Source organism: Tenrec ecaudatus, chromosome 1 (assembly GCF_050624435.1).
Source record: "Tenrec ecaudatus isolate mTenEca1 chromosome 1, mTenEca1.hap1, whole genome shotgun sequence".
Lineage (NCBI taxonomy): Eukaryota > Metazoa > Chordata > Mammalia > Afrosoricida > Tenrecidae > Tenrec > Tenrec ecaudatus.
This window is the reverse complement of record NC_134530.1, coordinates 309,341,195-309,363,733: the sequence shown is the minus strand read 5'-3', so window position 1 is coordinate 309,363,733 and position 22,539 is coordinate 309,341,195. Positions and strand designations below refer to the sequence as shown.

The 22,539-nt window shown below is 46.1% G+C and overlaps 1 protein-coding gene and 1 pseudogene across 1 annotated transcript in view; both read right to left on the bottom strand.

Moving 5' to 3' along the window:
- KCNK1 (potassium two pore domain channel subfamily K member 1) overlaps positions 1 to 21,960 on the bottom strand; it is a 59,070-nt gene extending 37,110 nt beyond the window's left edge. The window contains exon 1 of the mRNA XM_075532797.1: positions 21,606 to 21,960. Within this exon, the coding sequence (XP_075388912.1) occupies positions 21,606 to 21,960 (355 nt within the window). The remainder of the gene's footprint in view (positions 1 to 21,605) is intronic.
- On the bottom strand, positions 7,730 to 8,566 carry LOC142427630 (large ribosomal subunit protein eL8 pseudogene; annotated as a pseudogene).
- Positions 21,961 to 22,539: the final 579 nt, after the last annotated feature.

Below are 22,539 nucleotides of genomic sequence, written 5' to 3'. Positions count from 1 at the left end.
GACTTGACAGCAGAGAGTTTGGTTTGGGGGATTCTATTCTGTAAGTGAACAAAATAAAAATATTCTATGTCTAACAGGTGCAGTTTTGTGAATACCTATACCTTAATTCTGTAATCCCACCAACATCTTCCCTGACCCATGAAAGTTTGTAAGCCAGTCACTTCAGACACACCCACAGGCTCCCCGGCTCAAAGAAACATCCTGGCTCTCCAGTACTCTAAAGAGGTCTTGTGCAGTAGATTTACTCATCTTTTGATCTCTTGACTGCTGCTTCCATGAGCATGGATTGTGGATCCAAGTGGGACAACATCCTTCACAACGTCAACCTTTCCTCCATTTATCACGATGCTAACTGTTGGCTCCACTGATGAGGATTTTGGTTTTCCAAAGCAATGTAATAGACCAATATAACATGTTGTGGGCGAGAATGGTGATCAAGGTCCCTGGGGACTATATTATGGCACCGCCTCTCGCCCTTGCCACTGCTTCTGGTGGTCCTTTGAAACTGGAATTGAGGAAAAGGCATTGGCCAGATCAATAGCTGCATGTCAAGTGCCAGGAGCCAAACTGATTTGCTTAATCAACAAAACCCCATCTGGAACAGCAGCTGCAATGGAGTCATAGCCTGGAAAAATTTTCGACAATCCTCTGTCATTCACCAAGATCTATCCTGGATATGTTTTCAATCATCCACTGTCATTAGCCAAGATCCATCCTGGTTATGTTTTCAATAATCTACCATCATTCACCAAGATCTGTCCTGGTTAAGTTTCAATCATCCACTCTCATTAGTCAAGATCCATCCTGGTTAAATTTTCAATAATCGGCCATCATTCACCAAGATCTATCCTGGTTAAGTTTTCAGGAATCCACTATCATTAGCCAAGATCCACCTGATTTTCGCACAGGCCAAGTAAGCAAGTTAAAGGGAGGTGTGGTGGGAGTCACCCCCCCCCCCATATCTTTCAAGTCCTTGTTGGTGGCACTCATGTCTCTTGGCAATCCCTCCAGGAATGCAGTGTTGCTTGTCTAATGGCATTCACTTGGCTTTTCCTACCACACTGGCCTTTATTCCACTTCTCAAGGATCTAGTATAGGGCTTCTGCCAGTTGGTAAGTTTGTTTATTCCAATAATACATTCTGAAACTGGGAAATCACTACAGGATGGATTCAGGGACCGACTATGAGACAAACCTGAGCCAAGTCTCTGTTTATAACTTGCCCTCTATAGGACCCCACTCCGAATGGTGGGCCTTCCAAATGTTTTGGGTCTCCTGAGATTAATGTTCGCTCAGAGCCAGTGCCCAGTAACCAAGAAAAGTCTGATTATTTCCTTTTCCCCAATGAATAGTCACTCTTGTGGAAAGTTGCAGATCCCTGTGGGGAACACTAGGAGAGAGATTAACAATATAACTTTCTGTAGTTGTATAACTTTCGGTGGTGTGGTGTACTTCCTCATTCACAGGTTGTAGGTCTGGATTGAGTGTGGGAATTGATTGAGAGGTTCTGGCTTTCAATTCTGGCAATCTGCGTTAGACTGTCCTTCACCTAATCTAGAATTTTTCTGAGCTGTGATCCTCAAAGTCAGCATTTCAAAACCACCAGTCGTTCCTCTAGAGAAAGACAGCTTTCTGATCCCATAAAAAGCTACGGTCTCAGAAATTCACTGGGGCAGTTCTACGCTATCATATAGCGTCACTATGGGTCGGCATCAACTCCATGGCAATAAGTTCGGCTTTTGGTTTGGATCCAAAAGACTCAAACAAAGTCACTGCCATTGAGTTGATGCTTACTCATAGTGGTTTGGATAGGTCAAGTAAATATTCAGTAGGATTCCCATCGATTTTACTCCCAAGGAGACCCTGACTAAGGAGCCTACCACACAGGTCCCTGTGACTCAAGTTATTCTGATTAGACATTGACTCTACTGTCCATTACAGTCTCTATTGATTGAATGATGCAACTGGGCCCCTACTCCCCCAGGCCCAATCAGCCCCATTGTAGGCAAGTATCTTTAATTCAATAAGGGCAGTTCCCACTGTCAGGCCTGGCTGACATAAAACAGTGGTCACAAGAGTCTTCAAAGATGCTGGGGGTCCTTTTGAAAATATGCTTCTTACTGTTTTGATAAAAGGTGTGCCCTCAGGGCACTCCATTTTGGGGTCCATCCTGACTATTACACTCTAACATGCCAATTTCTCTAAGCCTGTGGATGCCTTCTTCCAAATAAAACCAAGGTTGGTACTTCAACTTGACTTAGTGTAGGCCATTACATGCTCTCCCAAGCTCTCTGCTGAAACACTGAAGACTTTCTTCCTCGCACAAGTAGGAGCCTTGAGGTCATTTGGAAGGCATTTGAGCTGGCTTCCAAAGATCTCCATTCCTCTGTTTCCTTTACCAGTTTGTCCATTGCAGTAAGTTCCAACCAAGCAGCTTCCCTATCCTTCTCATCCAGACAAAGCTGAAGATTGTATGCAATGAACACATGATTGCCCAGAGCCTCACTTCTCACCAACCCTTCATCCACTGGTGGTGCAGTTTGGGAAATTAGCTTTACCACTTCACACCAGGGATTAATACAGTGCCCTCCTTACTAGCAGTGACAGAGTCTCAGCAACTTTAGGCCTCATTAGACCTGAGAACCAATCCAGAGAACTCATCCTTATGATTTTTTTTTCTCTGGAACCAATCCCAGTCCCAAATGTGTTCAGCTGGGTTCTCTAGAGAAGCAAAACCACTGATCTCTCTACGTGTTTGTTTGTAGGAAGAGATTCCTATGAAGGAATGGCTTACAGAGTTGTAGAAAAGGGATATCAAATGCAGTTCAAGTCAGGCTCCTCCTGACCCGTGCAGCTGACAAACAGGAAGCTGCATGATGAAGCAGACAGTGTAGGGCATACATTCATGGATGCAGAGGCTCACAGTCAGCCAAATGAACCCACCCTCAGGAGTCCGCTGATGCTCCTGGGATCAGAAGGCGAGGCAACAGGGGATCCAGGGACCAGACATGAGACCCAGCTCTGGCACTAAGTGAAGGGCCAACGAGGATTCTCTCTCTCTTAAACAAAATGGTTTATGATACCATGGAGGTGTCAACAGGCTACAACTACATTCACAGTGTGGCTCTGCTTTTACCCTTACCCAAGAGTGTCCAGGGAACATAATCCTAACCGTCCCAGGAGGGCAGTTTTTAAATCATCCTTGTACACATGTAAGAAGATACTCAATTACATTAATGCTACTTTGCCTATGCTCAGTCTCTCTTCAAGGTGTTAGGGCACACGCTGGAGTTCATTTATTTTTCTACTTTTGAGCCGGCAACTTTTGGACTAAAGATCCTGTCATCAAAGGGACAGGTCATGATGTGCACCTGATGAAGCCCAGTACTTTAGAGCTATGACTCATAGCTTCCCCGGCGAAACAAATGTATTTTTTTAGCAAAGCATTATGATAATCAGCAATCATTGAACGTCTAACTATTACTCATGGCCAACTAGGGTATAAATTCAAATATGAAGATGCATAATTCTCAGTACCAGAGTTAGCACACAGCCTTGCTCTACCTTTTCGGGAAAGCGTTTTAAAAGGGAAGCATGGCATTTATGGAGGAGCAATCTTCAAGCCATTCTGGCAGCCTTAAGTCGGTCATTTGGAAACCGCAATACTTTACTTCGTGTGTGCTGCAAACACGTTCTGGCTTAGAGAGGGCACGTTGGAAGGAGGTGGCCTGTAGGCCTGGAGGGCAGAAGGAGAAGGGCGTCTGGCAAGCAGATTGGTCAGGGCAGGTCCTCAATGGTTAGGTGGCAATTTGGGTATTTAATAGACTAAAAGAGTGGATCAACTTTGGTTTGTGAGATAAACATCTCTATTTACTAGCAGATCTCTCAGACTCCTTCATGGCTTTTTGAAAGGCTTTCAAAAGGAAGACACTATGCACAGGTCAGTTCAGTAAGGGACCCACAATTCTTGGGTCCACCACTTCAGAACATGGAATCAGGAAAGAGAAAGGGACTTTGTCCAGATGCTATGAGGCTGAAAAGTTTCACCTAGAGACCCTCTTCCGCAGTGGTAGCTCAGTGGTGGACTTCTTGCCTCACATGCAAGAAGCTCAGGTTTGATTCCCGGCCAGTGCACCAGATTCACAGAAGAGGCTAATGGGTTGCTATGGTGCAGAACAGAGTTCTGAGGCGCTTCCAAGCTAAAATAGACTAGAAAGAAAGTACCGGTGATCTAGTTCTGAAAATGCTATGGGTCACCGAAGTCCAACTTACAACAGATCGTGAGAGATGCAAGACCTGCAGGATTCAGTGCCCATGTGCAAAGCCGAATAAGGATTGGAGGCAGACTCAATGGCAGCTCACAAGGGGGTTCTCCGTGAAGAGGGCTGGCCAGGTGTCTTCTACACCAGTGACTCTCTATCCTACATTCTGTTCCTCCCTCAGTCGCTGCTATTTCTTCATTGACAAAACTTCATTATCATCATATTGGTAGAAAACACCACCTTGCATTTGAATAAAGGCAATAGCCTCAGAGCCAGCTTCCTTTGCTCCAGCTATTGAGTTCATCTTGCAAACTAGATTGCACATCCTATCGCAGGCTCAGGAACCCACCATGCCTCCCTTGGGTCTCTGAAGTCAAGTACAAGCCCTCCTTTCTACAGACTCTGATCCTGTACCCAAGCCCTTACCCTTACCCCAGGTTCATCACAGCTCTACAGCTGGTAATCACAGACTCTCTCCCCAAATTCACCCCATTTCCATTTCTTTCCTAACATCCATCACTCCTCTTCTCCATGCGACCAAACCATACCCATGTTCCTTGTGTATCTCAAGTCACCTCCAACATGCTTCCAGCCCATAATAGTCTTCCTTCAAAACTCTGTGCACTCAATGAAGACCCCAAAAAATCCAGCCATTAGGCACACTCATCTTATGTGGTGCCCTCAGTTGTAAGGGTTAGCTTGATCTCCTCAGCTGGACCATGAGTTTTTTGCCCTTACAGCATCCTCTATGAATTCTTGCAATATGGTCACAGAGGAAGCAAGTACACAGTAACTTTTTCCAAGACCTAGCACCACAAAATCTCAGATCTGAAAGGGGGCCTCATTTAGTCCTTTTACCATATAGATGAGGTAAATGAGTTCTAAAAATGAAGTTATCAAAACCAGGGACAATGAGAAAACAAGTAATCCAAAATCAGTGGTGAGGAGGGTGGAAGAGACCTGGTAGGGTTTGATCAAGGGCAATGTAAACAAGAGGAATTACTGAAACCCAAATGAAGGCTGAGCATGATAGTGGGACAAGAGGAAAGTAAAAGAAAATAGAGGATAGAAGTAGGAGGCAAAGGGTATTTATAGAGGTCTAAATACAGACAAGTACATATGTGAAATATATTTGTATATGAGGCTGTGGAAATAGATCTATATGCATATATTTATTGGTTTAGTATTAAGGTCGCAGATGGACATTGGGCCTCCACTCAAGTACTCCCTCAATGCAAGAACACTTTGTTCTATTAAACTGGCATTCCATGATGCTCACCTTCCCAACACGATCGCTGAAGCCAAAATGGGTATATAAGCAAATGTAGTGAAGAAAGCTGATGGTGTCCACCTATCAAGAGATATAGCATCTGGGGTCTTAAATGCTTGAAAGTAAACAAGCAGCCATCTATCTGAGAAGCAACAAAGCCAACATCTAAGAAGAACCACACCAGCCTGTGTGATCACGAGTTGTCAAAGGGATCAGGTATCAGACCTCAAAGAACAAAAAAAATCATATCATTGTGAATAAGGGGGAGTGCGGAGTGGGGACCCAAAGCCCATCTGTAGGCAACTGGACATCCCCTTACAGAAGGGTTGAGAGGAGGAGACAAGCCAGTCAGGGTTCAGTGTAGCAACGAAGAAACATACAACTTTCCTCTAGTTCTTAAATGCTTCCTCCCCGCAACCCCACTATCATGATCCCAAATCTACCTTACAAATCCGGCTAGACCAGAGGATGTACACTGGTACAGATAGGAAATGGAAACACAGGGAATCCAGGACAGATGATCCCTTCAAGACCAGTGGTGAGAGTGGCGATTCCAGGAGGTGGAGGGAATGGAGAATAGAAAGGGGGAACCAATTACAAGGATCTACATATAACCCGCTCCCTGGGGGACAGACAACAGAAAAGTGGGTGAAGGGAGACGTCAGACAGTTTAAGACATTACAAAATAATAATAATTTATTAATTATCAAGGGTTCATGAGGGAGGGGTGGGGAGGGAGGGCAAAAATTGAGGAGCTGATACCAAGGGTTCAAGTAGAAAGCAAATGTTTTGAGAATGATGATGGCAACAAATGTACAAATGTGCTTAACACAACGGATGGATGGATGGATGGATGGATTATGATGTGTTGTACTAGCCCCCCAAAAAATGGTTTTTTTAAAAATGAAGTTATCAACAAACTATCAGTGGATTTCACTGACAATAATTTATCAAAATAGAAGCCAGGCCTCCCAATCCCCATGTAATCGCCTACCTCCCAGCCCACCACCTTTTCCTCAAGCCCCCTGCACTTAGTTTTCAAAGCTCCCTGAAGAACACTTCTAGGCCACACTGGCATAGTCTCTGTAAAATATTTTCCCTAAGGTAATTTATTATTCTGAGCTTTCATCCCATTAATAATTCAGTCTGACACCACGATGATAACCAGATTTAACAACTCCATTCACAGAGCTAGCAGTGAAAACACCCTTCTCGGGGCAGTGATTACAAAGGAGAGTTCCTGAAACATGCTGTCTGCCCCTGGCTGATGGTGGGTGGCACGTGGGACCCTTCAGAGGGATGGCAGTGCCAGGCTATGGGAGCACGAACAAACCCCAATGCACAACAGGTCATTATTGTTAATTATGATTTGAATGAAAGTTTACAGGGAAAAATTTGGTTTCCCAGTCAACAACTCACACATGTTTTGCTCTATGATATCGACTGCCATCCCCACAGTGTGATCGCCCTCCTCTTTTTCCTGCCTGGGTTTTGCTCTTAGACCACTTTTCTATCCATCTCTGCCTTCTGAGCTCTATCCATGGGCAAAGGCTGCTCCTTAGACACCATATGGCTGATGGCTCTGATGTGCATGAGCCTCTCCAATGTGAGTGTCTGGCACGAAGGTGCACCGCAGGGTTGGATTCAGTTCTAAAATGTAAGGGTGTTTCAGAGCCATCGTCTCAGTCGATCCAACCAGTAAACCCGGTCATCTTATGAGTTTGAATTTTGCTTTACATTTTCTCCCATGCTAAGCAGGACCCTTAATTGCGATCTCTTTCAGGATGGCCAGAAGTGGTGGCCACGAACCTTTTACTTCCTGTGGCCTGAGGTGTGCGTGGTTCATTAATCCTTTGGACTGTTTCCATACATCTGTGATTTTTTTTTGTCCTTTCTAACTCTTCTTGGCTCTAGACAGGGAAAAATGAATAGTAGCACCTTAGCCGGTCATTTCAGAAACAAATATTAAGACCCCAGTTGCTACTCAGCCAAGTAGGATGTAGAACATGGTCTTTGTGGTCTGTTATGCCAACTGACCTTGAGGTCACCCATGACAATGGACCTATGCCTCCAGGTAAGAAGCTGTTATCTCATTGCTCTCTACAACACATAGTCTTCAATGGAGCAGAAGAGTTCATCTTTGTGGGCAGGTTTAGGTTCTCGATGGCTCTTTTTAGCATCATTTAATCTTCAGTTACTTTTTTTTTTGAAGGACTAGTTTTATTATGTACAAAAACCAGCCATGCACAAGCTAGCCCAGCTTGGTGGCGAGTTCTTTGGCCTTGGCCTTTTCTAGCTTGGTGATTCAGGCCACTGACTTGGGGCCCAGCACATTGCCACCCCAGTGTCATTATAGTTGGTCCTGATGGCCTCCACCAGCTTAGCCAAGGCTCCTTGTCTTCCGAGTTCACCTGTGTGAAGGCGACCGTGGTGCAGGTCTTCCTGTGCACCAGATGCCCCAGCCGGGCCTTGCTCTTGATGATGCAGTAGGGGACCCCCTTTTTACTGCACAGGGAAGACCACCAGCTCAATGGGGTCCACATCGTGCGCGATCACCATCAGCTGAGCCTTCTTGTTCTCCACCAGCGTGGTGACGGTGTTGATCCCCGCTCTCAGGACAGACGGCCTCTTGGTGGGCACATCCCCTTTACCTGCAGCCTTCTTCTGGCCCCGGGCCAGCAGCCGCTGCTTCTTCTCCTGCTTCGTCTCCGGCCGGTACTTGTGGGCCAGCTTCAGCAGCTGGGCGGCTGTCTGCCGGTCCAAGGCCTGGGTGAACTGGTTGATGGAGGGCGGCACCTTCAGCCGCTTGTACAGAATGGCGCGCTGGCGCTGCAGCCGGATGTAGTGCGGCCACCGGACGAAGCGGGTGAGGTCCCTCTTGGGCTGGATGTCCTGGCCGATGCCGAAGTTCTTGGGCCGCTTCTCAAACAGGGGCTTCACCACCTTCTTGGCCTCCTGCTTCTTCACGACGGCCGGCGCCGGGGCCACCTTCTTGCCCTTGGCCTTCTTCCCTTTTGGCATGTTGGCCGGCTGGACGAAAGAGCCAGATTACTTTTACTAATAATAATTTCAACCAGAGTTCCTGAAAGACCAAGTCCATGTTTATACCATGTTCCACAAAGCACTAATAGGAGTTTGCTTTTTTTTGCACATTTCAAAATTTCTTTTTTATTTTAGTATTTTATTTCCTCTCTTACTTTAAGAAGCTTGATATGATAAAAGAGTTAAGATGGAGCAATGGTTAGGTTTTTTTGTGCCAACATGGCACCTGTAAGATGATGTGGTAGTTACATGATTTTGTGTCAACTTGATAAATAAAGGGTAGGGGTGGAATTGAACCTGTCAATCAGGTCACAGCTTGATGACCTCATTTGAAGGAGAGACTGTGATAAATGGCTCTTTGAACCCAGTCCCTTCCTCTCACTCTTTTTCACCTTCCTGTTGGCGAGCCATGTGGCTGAGACCTGCCAGGGCCTTGTGATGCTTCTGCCACCATTAGATCCACAAGACTCTGCACCCACCAGCCTGTAATCTTCCTGCATTCTGCATCATTGCATGTAGCTGCTTGAGTCTGAAGAGGAATTTAGGGACTAGTATCAGACTTATGGACTTGAGCTGAACTGGGCTGGGATGTTTTCATGATATCCAGTTTCTCCTTGATATAAAGCTCTTTCTTACACATATATGAATTTGTTGAATGAATCTGTTTCTCTAGTCAACCTAGCCTAACCCAGAAGATATGAGTGGAGTCTAACCTATCATTTGGTTTCATCCTGGTGACCTCTTCTTGGAGGTGTGTGACCCGAATATAAGACTCCATGGAGGCTTGGCCATCCCTTTTTCTCTTCCCCTCTTGCACTGACCAATGTGCTGCCTGATGCCTGTGGAGTACCACCAAGGCCCACTGCCTCGCATGCCACACTGCACCACCTAGACCTGTGCGTCATATCATCACCCTGGGCCACAGCCAGCTTCCTGGCATTGCCATGCCTTGAATTCCACTCTCACTGTGTGGTGGTTCCATAATTTCATGTCAACGTCATAAATAAGTGTCTGGTGGAATCTTACCTATCAATCAGACCACAGTCTGATTTAACGTATGGGGTTCATATCAGACTTGTAGACTTGATCTGGACTGGGTTAGGATGTTTTCTTAATAAAGCATTATTCTTTGATATAAAGCTCTTTCTTATACATATATGAGTCGCTCGGAATTTGTTTTGTTTGCCAACCCTGTCTAACACACACACACACACACACACACACACACTGTGACTTGCTTCACCACACTGCACAACTGGCCCCCGCTACATTCCACCAGGCCTGGCCCCCTACCTCCTGCTTCTTTGGCCCTTGGCCTGTGAGCTGTGTGAGTTGGAAAGGCCTTCGACACATTAACTGATCCATGAACGTGAGTGGGGCCGAGTTCTCTCTGCGGCGGTGTAGGCTGCTTTCCTGCGATAATCCCCTTGACAATGTAAGCTCCTCTGCTTCTATACGTTCCTCAACTGTCCTGGTTTCACCCCTCTAGAAACCCCAGCCTTACCCGGATGGTGACAGTGGGTGACAGATTGCTTCTCCACATGCCAGTGCTTCTTCCCTGTTGTTCGGCATGCAAAGCCATCCTGCACATTGGCACTCACCCCTAATGAAGCACATCTGCTGGAGAAGACCCGTGGGTGACATGCTATTTCTCTGAGATGGCAGCACACTAGGTGGTGGGTGAGCACTTCTCTTCCTGGCTCTAAATGTACGTCTGAAGTGTTTGAAGGCAGTCTGACACGAAGGCAGCTGACGATCAGCCTCTCCAATTTCTTTAGTCAACCTAGTCCTCCTAAACACCATCTTTAAATAACCAAGTGCTTGTCATCACGGAAGTTCAAGCATTTGAAGAAGCTTGGTTAAAGAATGTGTTCAATTTTTTTCTAGTTTAAAAATTTTATCTATTATTCAAAAACGGAGGCAACATAACAATGCAATATGGAAGAACAAAAGAGGATATTTGGATTGCACATGAGAAACATGGGGCAATGTTTAATACTAACGCTCTCTGTATGCAAAACCTTTACAAAATCTTTGTCTGCCTTATATACTTTCTGAAAACAGAAATTACTTCAATCCATTCCTTGTTTATTTCATTTATGTTCTCGTTCACTGTTGTTGAGTTGATGCTGACTCATAGTGACTCTGTAGGACATGGTAGAATCACCCCTGTGAATTCCTGAGACTGTTAGATACTCTTAAAGATAGGATCCCTGTGGTAAAGTGGTTATGCACTGAAGTAGTTAGTTTATTGTGCCAACCTGGCCAATAAACACATGTGGGATTAACTGAGAGATAACTGGCTCAGCGAGCCTCACCTTTCTTGTCTCTTGCTCTTTGATCATCGAACCAGTGTGTGGCTGCCTTGCTTGTTCTTTCCCTCAACTTGCAAGCTACACTACCTGTGGGACACCTACCCCATAGAGTGTGTCGCTGTAATTTGAGGTTCCTTTAAGACCTGCTTCGCCACACTGTTGGAATTTACATCTCTTGAGCTGGGGACTGTCAGACCCTGTTATCTGGCTGACTGTTGGTGGCCTGCCTTGCTGTTTGCTGCCTGTGCCCAGATAGCCTGAATTGCTCTACAGAGGACTACCTGGCGGCCCTCAAGACTTGAAGGACTGCCAGTGTCTCACAACTGTCTCACGAGAGTGAGTTGCACTGAACCATTTGTACTGCTTTATAATTTAATTGACTATTTATTTCTTATGTTATATATCTATCTATATAAATATATATATATAATTATTAGCATTCGGTTTTGCTTCTCTAGAGAACTCTGTCTAACACATGCACTCAGCTGCTAACCAAAAGGTCAATGGTTCAAACCCACCAGCAGCACCATGGGCAAAGATGAGGCTGTCTGCTTCCATAAAGATTTACAGCATGGAAACCCTATGAGTTTGAACTACTCTGTCCTGTAAGGTCAGTATTAATTAGAATCAACTCAGTGGCAGTGGGTTTGGTCCAGTAGTCCTAAAGATAAACCAAAAATAATTTAGTGTTGCTCCTTATACTATATATAATTTAAATCTTATATTGAGCTATTGTATCAAACATTAACTATCCTATTTTAAATTTCTGAAAAAAGAAATGAAGTAAAGCCTCTTGAATTTTAATTTCCTTTCCAGTTTCCCTCTCAGCTTTATGTAATATTAAATTGTATAAATATAGTTTAGGTAATTTCTCTTAGTGTGGAAGCTGAAATAATAAAACTGTTGTTAAATGTATCCATCATATAGTGACTCAGAGCAGGGAAATCTTATTTCTTAATCTTTACTCTTAGTGTTCTCACAATCTGGAATGTCTTTTCTTTCTTCTCCACTTACTGCCATCTATCTCTTCTTAAAGCACAAATTCAGATCTCACGTCTCAGAAGCCTAAACGTTTACAGTCAGAACTGAGCTCTCCATTGATGGAATATAACCAAGTCATGACACACTGTATAAGTGGAATGGATCACTATTTGTTCCATAAGTATGATTGCCCAGGACGCTGCACTGTAGCAGAGAACAGCCTGGCGCACATCTCCACCCGAGGGCTTGGGAGGGATTTCAGGTTCCACAGAGCTTGAAACCATCTGCAACTTTAGAACTGCTCTGTTCTGCTAGAAGCTCAGGCCAGAAACCTTAGGTCATTCTTCACAACTTTTCTTCTCACACCCTCCACGCAACCCATCCGCAGATCCTGTTAGTTCCACCATCAAATACATCTAGACTCTGCCATATCTCATCATCAACTTCCAACATCCTGGACTCAGAGATCACACACTTCATCTGGATGACTGTACTAATCTCTCTGCTTTACCCTTCTCTCCTTACATCACCCAGTGCTTTCCATTCGACTCTACAACGGCCCACAGCATCCGGTATCATCTGTCCCTTCCCTTCTCTTTAGTTTCATTGCTTCCCCTACACCCTCTCCTCTGATGGGGGTGGAACCATGCAAATAAGTTGCATGGAACTCTCAACAAGAGGACTCATCCATTTTGACATCCGACTGGACTTAAACTATCCCAAAGGCACTACCACCAAAAAGAAGACCCAGCAGTAGAGCACATCCTTTGGATGCCAGGTTCCTGCACAGAGAATCTCCTAGGCCCAAGAGACAGAGAAAAGGAGAGAGAGGAAAAGGTTAGGAGACAAAAGGAAGGACAGAAAGAGGGAGAACACACTCTGTAACAGCAGACAGGGCACGAGATGGCAAAAAATAGCAACAGAGAAACACCAGTAAAGACATGGTGGCCAAAGAACGAGGAGACCCCCCAAAAGACAACACCATGGGTTTTCCAGCCCAAAGAGCAAAGATGCTGAATCCTTCCGGGCAGGGGGTTCACTGGTAGAGCAGGGTGTCCATGATACTTACTGGTAGAGCTAGGAAACCTTGACACCACTTGCCTGAGCAGAATAGGAGCTGAGAGGCTGAGGAGATATAGGCCAAAGAGAGATCTGCTTGGAGGAATAGTGGGAAAGAAGCTGTCTTCATTGAAGAACTGTATTCTGAGTCATTCCTGATCCTGAATGGTAATCTGTTACTGCCCTATTTGCCCCAGAATCATTCAGTATTGTACGTGATGTAGGTGTGACCAATGTAATGAATTATCAAACCCACCAGAGAAGTAGAGAGTCCCATGGGGTATATTCCCTTGTTCTGTTAGAATTATTGCCTCTTGGTCCAGATCCAGGTTCTGCATAAGCACAAAGAAGTGTTTGGGAATTCCCATTCTTCTCAATGTTATCTGGGGTTTGTTATGATCTACACAGTCGCATGCTTTGCATGGTCAATAAACCACGAGTAAACATTTTTTGGTATTCTCTACTTTAAGTCAAGATATATCTGACGTCGGCAATTATATTCCTTGTTCCATATCTTTTTTTTTTTACGATTGCCTGAATTTCTGGCAGCTCCCTGTCAATGTACTGCCGCAACCATTGTCACAAAATTTTCCTTGCGTGTGATATTAATGATATTGTCTTATCATTTGAGCATTCTCTTGGGTCACCTTCCTTAGGAATGGGTACAGATCTGGATCTCTCCGTTTGTTGGCTAGGTGGTTGTCTTCCAAATTTCTTAGTGGAGGTGAATGAGTGCTTCCGCTGCCCCATCAGTGTGCTGAGACACCTCCACTGGCATACTGCCAATCCCTGCAGCCTGGTCTTTGGCTATACCTCAGTACAGCTTGGACCTCTACCTTGACTACCAGAGGTCCTTGATCAAATGCTACTTCTTGGGAGGACTGATGTCCATCCGTTCTTTCTGTTACAGAGACTGCGTATTCCTTCCATCTTCTTTTGAAGCTTCCATGTGGGGTTCCATATGGTGACCGTAGACGCTTTCAATAACTCAGGTACTTGATATTTTTCTTCGATCTTTGCAGCCGAGAGTGTTTGTCCCTTTTGGTTTTCTAACTCCAGGAGTTGGCGCATTTCATTTTGCTTCTTTGTCTTTCCTTTGTCTACTTTGGTAACTTAAGCTGCAGGATGAAATTTTCTGTTCACTTCTTTGACTGCCTTTTCTTCCCATTGCTTTAGCTGCTCTAGAAAAGAAGATAGGTATGGAGTGCAGGACTGCCATCTCAAATCAAGTGACCAGAGTTGTCTTCGGGCTTTTTGTTTTGTTTTCGATTGTTGCTATAACAGAAATACCACAAGTGGGTGGCTTACCTATATTTTTATTGTAATTTAGGTGGCTAGAAGTCCAAATCCAGGACATCGTCAATAGGCTTTATTTGCTCTGGGGAATAACCTTGTCTCTGCCTCTCTAGAATTCTTCGTGGTGATCCCAGTAGACGTCTGTGTGGCACCTATCTTTCCCCCATTCCTACTGGCTTGCTTCTTTGCCTGATCTGCTCCCTTAGAGTGATTGGCTTAGGATACAGCTCACACTGTTATGGCTCATTAGCATAACAAATAAAACCCTACTGCCCAATGTGAACAAGGCGTCGTGTGCAGAGAAGTCTTGACATGTCAGAACTAAATAAAATGTCCACTGGAAGGCATGTCAGTGTCAAATGATGTCTCAAAGAGAATCCATCATACCACAGTGCAATCTTTTTCAAACTCAAAGATGGTATATGAGACAGAGTATATCTGTTCTGAAATGAACTTTGGTGTAAAGTATAAATAGGACATGTTCATTTGTAGGGGTCAAATTAAGTGTTGAAACTTCATATATAGAAGATGTCCAGGTCCAATGGTTAAGTGTACAGCTCCTAACTGAAAAGTGGGTGACTTGAATCTTCCAGCTATTTCACAGAGGGAAAAAGGTTGACACCTACTTCACCCCTAGGAAACTCTACGAGGCAGCTTTTGGTCATGTAGCTTTGCTATAAGTCAGAATCAACTCAATGGTGCATAGCAACAGTTTTCTATCACTAGTTTGTTCTACAGAAAATAGTTGTATGATAAAACACCCTGCCCTGAAAGGAGCCAGAGTTTCCCAGTAGATTAGTGAACAACCAAGATTACATTCTTACAAAAACTCAGGCCACAGCAGCAAAGGTATTGTCTCATTTAACTTATCGGTCCTTGGAACAGGCTATAAAATAGTGCCATGAAATGGTGGTATCAAGGCAGAGATGGCAGAAAATGTGTAGTTTGGGATGGGGTGGGGAATGCTTTCTAAGTCGTTATGGAGGGTGAGTGGGTTGGAAAGGGCGAACTGATTACAAGGATCCACATGTGACCTCCTCCCTGGGAGATGGACGGCAGAGAAGGGGGGGAAGGGAGACTCCGGATAGGGCAAGATATGACAAAATAACGATGTATAAATTACCAAGGGCACATGATAGAGGGGGGAGCGGGGAGGGAGGGGGGAAAAAAGAGGACCTGATGCAAAGGGCTTAAGTGGAGAGCAAATGCTTTGAGAATGATTGGGGCAAAGAATGTACAGATGTGCTTTATACAATTGATGTATGTATATGTATGGATTGTGATAAGAGTTGTATGAGCCCCTAATAAAATGTAAAAAAAGAAAAGGAAAAAAAAGAAAATGATTAGGGCAAAGAATGTACAGATGTGCTTTATATAATCGATGTATGTATATGTATGAATTGTGATAAGAGGTGTATGAGTCCCTAATAAAATGTTTAAAAAAACAATAGGCTTGTAAGTAGGTTTGGGTTTACACATTTAAACACTAATCATTTCCTTTCTTGACCATAATGGGTAGAAAGGTTTCTAGAACTGATGCATTTCTCTGCCTTCCTAAATACAAGGAAAATTCAAAAAGCTCAAGAAAAAATATATATAACTAAAGGAGAAGGAAGTTTTCCCATTCACTTTGTAAAGCTCCCACCCAGAAACAAGTAGGTCTCTCCCTGAAATCATTTAGAGTCTAAATGATCAAAGGCATCATTGACTATATTGTGTTCTAAAGCAAGGATGTCCTAATAGGTGTATGTCATTTTTTCATACATCGTTCTGTTTCTTGATTTCCTATAATGCTTCCTTGGTTTGGTTTTGTATTTCCTTTTTTCAAAAGGCTACAGCAGGGCCAGGCGCTTAAGTTAGATATATAAGCTCAAATCAAGGTCATGTCATTGTTCGCTCTGAAACTTAGCAGAAGACGCCATTCGACCTACACTGTATTGTTCTCATTCGCTCCAAACTCGATTGCCAGCAAGTTGATTCCAACTCACAGCACCCATACAAGACAGGATAGAACTGCTCCTGTGGGTGTTTAAGACTGTAAGCCTTTACGGGAGAAGAAAGCCTCAACTTTCTCCCACAGAGTGGCCGATGGTTTTGAACTGCTGACCTTGCTGACCACTATACCACCAAAGCTCTTTCATACATATTGTTAGCTGTCCTCGAGTCGGATCTCAATTCACAGTGACACACGGTACAAAGGAACAAATCGCTTCATGGTCCTGTGCCATCCTTATGCTCAATTGTAGGCTGGACCATGTGTTCTGAAGGGTTGTCATTGACTGCTATTTGGAAGTAGGTCTTGCTTCTTATACCAGCTTAGCCTGGAAGTTCTGCTGAAACCTGTCAAGCTTCATAGCAACACACAAGCTTCCAGGGGCTGATGAGTGGTGGCTGCACGGGATGTGCATTAACTGGGATTTAATCATCAATCTCATGCCTGGGATGTAAGAAGTCTACCCCTTATATGCCAGTGGTTCTCACCTGAGCTGCAGCCTCTGTAAAAGTGGGAACAATAAAATCTGATGCCTCATCAGTTCCTGGTAGTACCTAAAGGATCATACATGTGAATATTGCCTGCAACGTGAAAAGTATTCAACCAACAAGTTGTGTTTCAGATAGCATTTATTTTTTCTGATTTTTAAAAGCAACATTCTTCTCATGAATTGATTAGGTTTGCTTGTAGCTGTGACATCTTTAACTTGCCGTGGGCTCAAAAACTAGATTGTTAAATATCTTAAAATTAAATGTTAGCTGCCAACATTGGGTGTGGTGTCAATGCTAACGGAAGAGTTCTTAAAAAAACAAACAAACCAGGCAGTCCTTTGTCTTCCCCAGGGGAAAGCTGCTCTCATCAACAGCTGTAGGTCCCTTCGGGCAGGACTGGAGGAAGGTCTGGTATACACACTTGCAATAGTAGTGTTGCAGGGCCGTTCTGCAAAGGGGACTAGTCAACTCTTCTGTGAACTGACACAGGTTTGGAAGAGTCTAGAATTTCTGATGGCATCAGCCAATCTCTGTATCCTGGGGTCAGTGCTGACAATGCTCTAAGAGACCTGAATGATACTCTGGTGAGGGGGGGGTCTCATAGAGTCCAGGAGACAGGAGAGCTCTGGCCCAAAGCCATCTTATCATGATCCCAGTGGGTCCAGACCCATACTGGTGTTACCTCCCAGGTTTCCTTATGGATAACTGAGACTTCAGGAGACCACCATCTGTTTGCCCATCTGTTACACCAAGTGATTTGTGAATTGCTACCATGCTGAAGGTCAGACCATTGGGAGTTCAAATACCAGTGTGGTCATCCACAAGAGACAGGTGTCAGTTGAGCTTCCAGACTGGCAATGTACCTCTGAAAAGCAGCCAGTGGGAACCTTATTGATGACAAAATTGGATCTGCAACTGAGGGATGGTACCGGGCTGGGCAGCATTTTGCGTGTTATAGATGGAGCTATCTATCATAAGTTAGGATTGAACTCCGTGGTAGCAAGCAACAAGGAAACAGCTACTAAAATCATGTCTTACCCAAGCATTACCTAGAAACTACTTCCTTCATCCTTGAAGACAGGCAAAGCCACAGTAGAAAATGTACGTGAGAGATATCGTGCTCTGTCTATATTATCTCTGTTTTATACAGCCTTTCCCTCTGAAAATCTTTGTGATGACTTTCTTTTTCACATGATTTCTATTTGTAGATGGGATATCAGATGCTTTGTTGCTACATGTTATTTAACCTAGAGGAAGTAAAAACCAAGAAAAGATGTTATATTATCCACAGGCAATCACTCACAGAGTCCTCGGCAGAGCAAAGAATGGGGAGCAGGTTGCTCAATTATCAACCGAAGACTATTTCCAAATAGGCTATCCAGACTCGGTTCAGTTCCTTCCAGAAGTGGAAGCTTGTACTTTATAAACTCGAACATGAAAGCATTCGTGTTTGGGCCTGCAGGTGATGACTACAAGAACTGTACCTTTGTAACGCCCACAGTTATCCTGCTCAGAAAAACACCCACAGTCATTCTGCTCGGGGGGGAACCCACAGTTATCCCGCTCGGTAAGCCAGGGAGGGGCTGACAGTTCACGTTAGCTGGGCAGTGCTGGCCTCTAATTTCTCAGCGTGCTGGAAGAGTGACGAGCTTCTATCCCGGGTCTGGTACCCACCTAAAAGAGTATAAACCACACTTCTAACTCATTTAAATGCTCTGCCGCGCTTCTGGAAAATAATTTCCTAGTAGTAAAGTATACAAAATGTACTCTAAAAACTACCCATGCCTCCAGTAACGCTAGTAAAACTGGAGTTCTAGTACCCAAAGGAGCACCCAATACGTCAGATAATAGGTCCAAAGAAAACCAGTAGAAAAGTGTCCTTGGTTTGGCACAGTTTTACCCCATTAACTTGCTAATTTTACCAACCCAGAGGCCCCGTTTCCATTGATCAGATCCTTAAATGCCCCTGGCACTCCCTTCCTGTTTCTCCTGAATGCAGACGTTCTTAGAAGCTACAATGCAATCTGAATATCAATAATTTGACACCTTCCACCACTGCTTTTACAGAAATTGCATTTTTTCCCCTAACTAGCAAAAGGAAAGGGGTAGGGGGTCACCTGAGAAATGCTTATTTATTCAAGACACAAAATGGCATTTAATTTGGTACATACACGATTCCCTGTGAGCCCATCAGTGATGAGAAATACCACCCAGAAAAAGGCAAATGAGTTTCCCAGAGACGGACTCTGCTTCTTGCCTGAAAAGTGTAACTATAGTTACTTACCCTTCATCCTAAGAAAGTTATTTTCCTCCTTACACTGTCCTGGTTAGTATTCTATCTGGAAAATGCCATCAGCAGGAAGGAACGGAAAACTACTACTGTTCAAAGTGTCCACCAACACTGCAACCCGCTTGAAGTGCACTGCAGCTAACTCTGGATCTCAATTAACTTCAAACACCGCCGAAAGGGAAGGCCCGAGCACTGGCCGTGACCTGTGGAACAGCCAGGTAAACACAGCAGCGGAAGCTAAAGCAAACACCAAGGGGCCAAGTGGCGCTGGCAAAAAAGCGGGCATTCCAGCTATCGAAAGATATGGCATCTGGGAACTTAAAGGCTTGAAGATAAACAAGCGACCATCTAGCTGAGAAGCAGCAAAGCCCAAATGTGTGATCATGAGGTGTTGATGGGATCAGGTACCAAAGCCCACATGGAAGAAGCACACCGGCCTGTGTGATTCTGAGGTATTGATGGGATCAGGCATTTAAGACCCAGAACAAAATCATACCCAAGTTGAATGGGGATGGGGGCGGGGGCGGAGGACATGGAGTAGAGACCCAATGCCCATCTGTAGACAATTGGACATCCCCCTACAGAGGGGTCACAAGGAAGAAATGATACATTCAGGGTGCAGTATAGCACCAATGAAACACACAATTTTCCTCTAGTTCTTTGGTGCTTCATTCACCCCACTATTATGACCTCAATTCTACCTTACAAATCAGATTAGACCAGAATGTGCACACTGCTACTGATAAGAGCCCGCAACACAGGGAATCCAGGATAGATAAATCCCTCAGGACCAACAATGATTGTAGAGCAACCAGGAAGATTAGGGGAAGGTGGGGGAGAAAAGGGGAATCGATCACAAAGATCAACCTATAACCCCCCTCTCAGGAGGACAAACAACAGAAAAGTGGGTGAGGGGTGACAGAGGACGATGTAAAATATGAAAATAATTATCTATAACTTATCAAGGGTTCATGAGGGAGGGCAGAGCTGATATCAGGGGCTCAAGTGGGAAGAGAATGCTTTGGAAATGATGATGGCGGCATATGTGCAAATGTGCTTGACACACTGGATGAATGTATGGATTGTGATAAGAGATGTAAGAGCCCCCAATAGAAGTATTTAATAAAAACAAAAAAGCGGGCATTCTTGGGAAATTGAGATAGAAGGTCTGTCTCGTTTCCAGCTGCATTTAACACAATTTTTAAAATATCACAGCGTTGGAATTCTTCTAGTTATTTCAGAATAAACTTGCATAAGCTTAGTCATTCACTCCGGATTTTTTTAAATCATTTTATTAGGGGCTCCTAAAACTCTTATTACAATCCATACATACTTATGGATTTTTTAATCAACCGTTTTACTCTCTCTGGCTAGTGAAAGGTATTACTCATTACCAAGTAAGTACCGATCCTAAGGGAGATGACATGCAACAAAACTCTGGAAAGTGAAGTGGGGTGCGGGTCCCAGAAACTTTGGATTTTGATTCATCTATAAAGGTGTGTGTGTGTGTGTGTGTGTGTGTGTGTGTGTGTGTGTGTGTGTGTGTGTGTGTGTGTGTTGGGGGATGGGGCCTGGTAGGGAGACCAGATGTCTGTCCCTGGCAGAGTAAGGCCCAGATTTGAGGACTCACTTCTAAGAGTGTGTCCTTGTGCACCCCAAGATGGCCTGGGTTAAAATCTCACACACAGATGAGCAGAAGGGATTCTACACTAAGTTTCTTTGAAACATTCAAATAATGAATTATTTCAACCTCGGAGTGTAGGGCTCACACTGGAAAATTTTTAGGGCCCACTCTTTCAATCGGGGGCACATCCCGGCTGCATCTTCCACCTGGGGAACTCCTTCCCTGAGAACAAGAGGCAAGAACAAAGAAGGGCTGGGGCGCTTCAAAGTTTAAGGGCAACCCTGCTCCCCCAGAGCTGAAAGAACTGCTACATCAGGGGTGTCCTGTCCTGCCAGGTAGTAAGAAAGTGGACTCTTATGTCCTCCCTCTCACTTCTCCAACCCTGAAAAGGTAACCGTGCCTGCCTGGGCGCTGAGCAGTCACGTGAGAAAAGCACAGCGGTGTCATCTGGGGACCCCCAAAACCTTCTTTAAGGCCCCAGACAGCCAGGGATATGTCTGAATCGGGAAAAGCAAAGCACTGTGCCCAAGGTGACCTATTACTCTCACTCTCGGAGGCCCCCTGGCCTCGGGTAGAACAGGGTCAGGAGGAAGGTGCTCCCCTGGGCGCATTGGACCCCCGGGGAGCGCCCATGCCAGAGGGTGACCAGAACGCTAGAAAGTCACCCTGCCCGGTTTCGCGCGAGGTGTCGCGAAATAAAATACTGGACTACCTCCTGCAAGCCAACCCGAGAGGTTCTGGGACCTCTCCCATTAGCAGCGGGCGGCGGCGACAGAGTGGCTTTGAGAAGCCACCTCGCCCGCTTCCGGCTGCGCGGACTCCCCTCCCCCAGGTGCCCGCGGTCGCGCGGCCAGGACAGAGCCCAGGGGTGGGGAGAGGGGGGCAGGGATGGGGTGCAGGGATGGAGGGCAAGGGTGGGAGGCAGGGGCAGGGGGGAAGGGATGGGGCACAGGGCCCCCCCCCCCCCCCCCGGCAGTCCCTACCGGTGGTGGAGAGCACGGTGCTGGCGAAGAAGAGCGCGGAGGTGAAGTCCCAGTTCCAGTTGCCGGAGGTGTTGCTGAGCACCGACACGCCGTAGCTGCTGGCCTCCAGCACGCGCCGCAGGAACTGCTCCAGCCGCTCCTCCGACAGGCACTCGTGCTCCTCCAAGAAGCGCCGCTTCGCCTTGCCCAGGGCCTGGCGCAGCAGGTCCTCGTTGGGCAGCTCCACGGACGAGAAGACCACGGCCCCGAACAGCAGGTAGAGGCCGTAGCCGATCACCAGGAAGCCAAAGAACCAGGCCGAGCGGTGCCGCTCCACCAGGGGCACGCACGACGTGCCGGCCAGCGACTGCAGCATCTTCGTCCCCGCCGCGCTCGTGCCACCCGGGCCGAGCGCGCCTCGCCCGCGCCGCGGGCCCGAAACTGAGCCCGGCCCCGCGCCGCGCGCCCCGCCCCGCGCCACCTGCCCGGGCCTGCGCGCCGCCCCCCGCCCCGGGCCCCGGCCGCCTGGGGCCGGCTTGGTCCCCGCGGTCCCCCGCGCGCCCTGGCCCCCCGCGCCCCCGCCGCCCTTGCGGGGCGACCGGCTCCCTGCGCTCGGTTCCGCGCCGCAGGGCCCCTTTCTCCCCTTTCTCCGGCTGCCTCGCAGTCTGAACAGCCCCGCTGATGTGGCGCTGACGTCCCCGTGTGGCTCAGGTAACCCGAGAGCCGACCGGGGAGACTGGGCGGTAAACCTGGCCAGGCTGCCGTCAAAGGCGCCGCGGTTAGAGCTGCCCGGGCCGGGTCTGCCGGTTTGGTCACTCCCCAGTGGCCTCGGGGCGCCTAGAGCCTCGGTGGACTGCGCCCCTTCTCAGACCCAAAGGGCACTGAGCTGGAGGTAGGAGTATGGGAGCTGGGCGCCACTTCTGAGAAGGGTCAGCGCATCTGAAGCCCCCTTGCT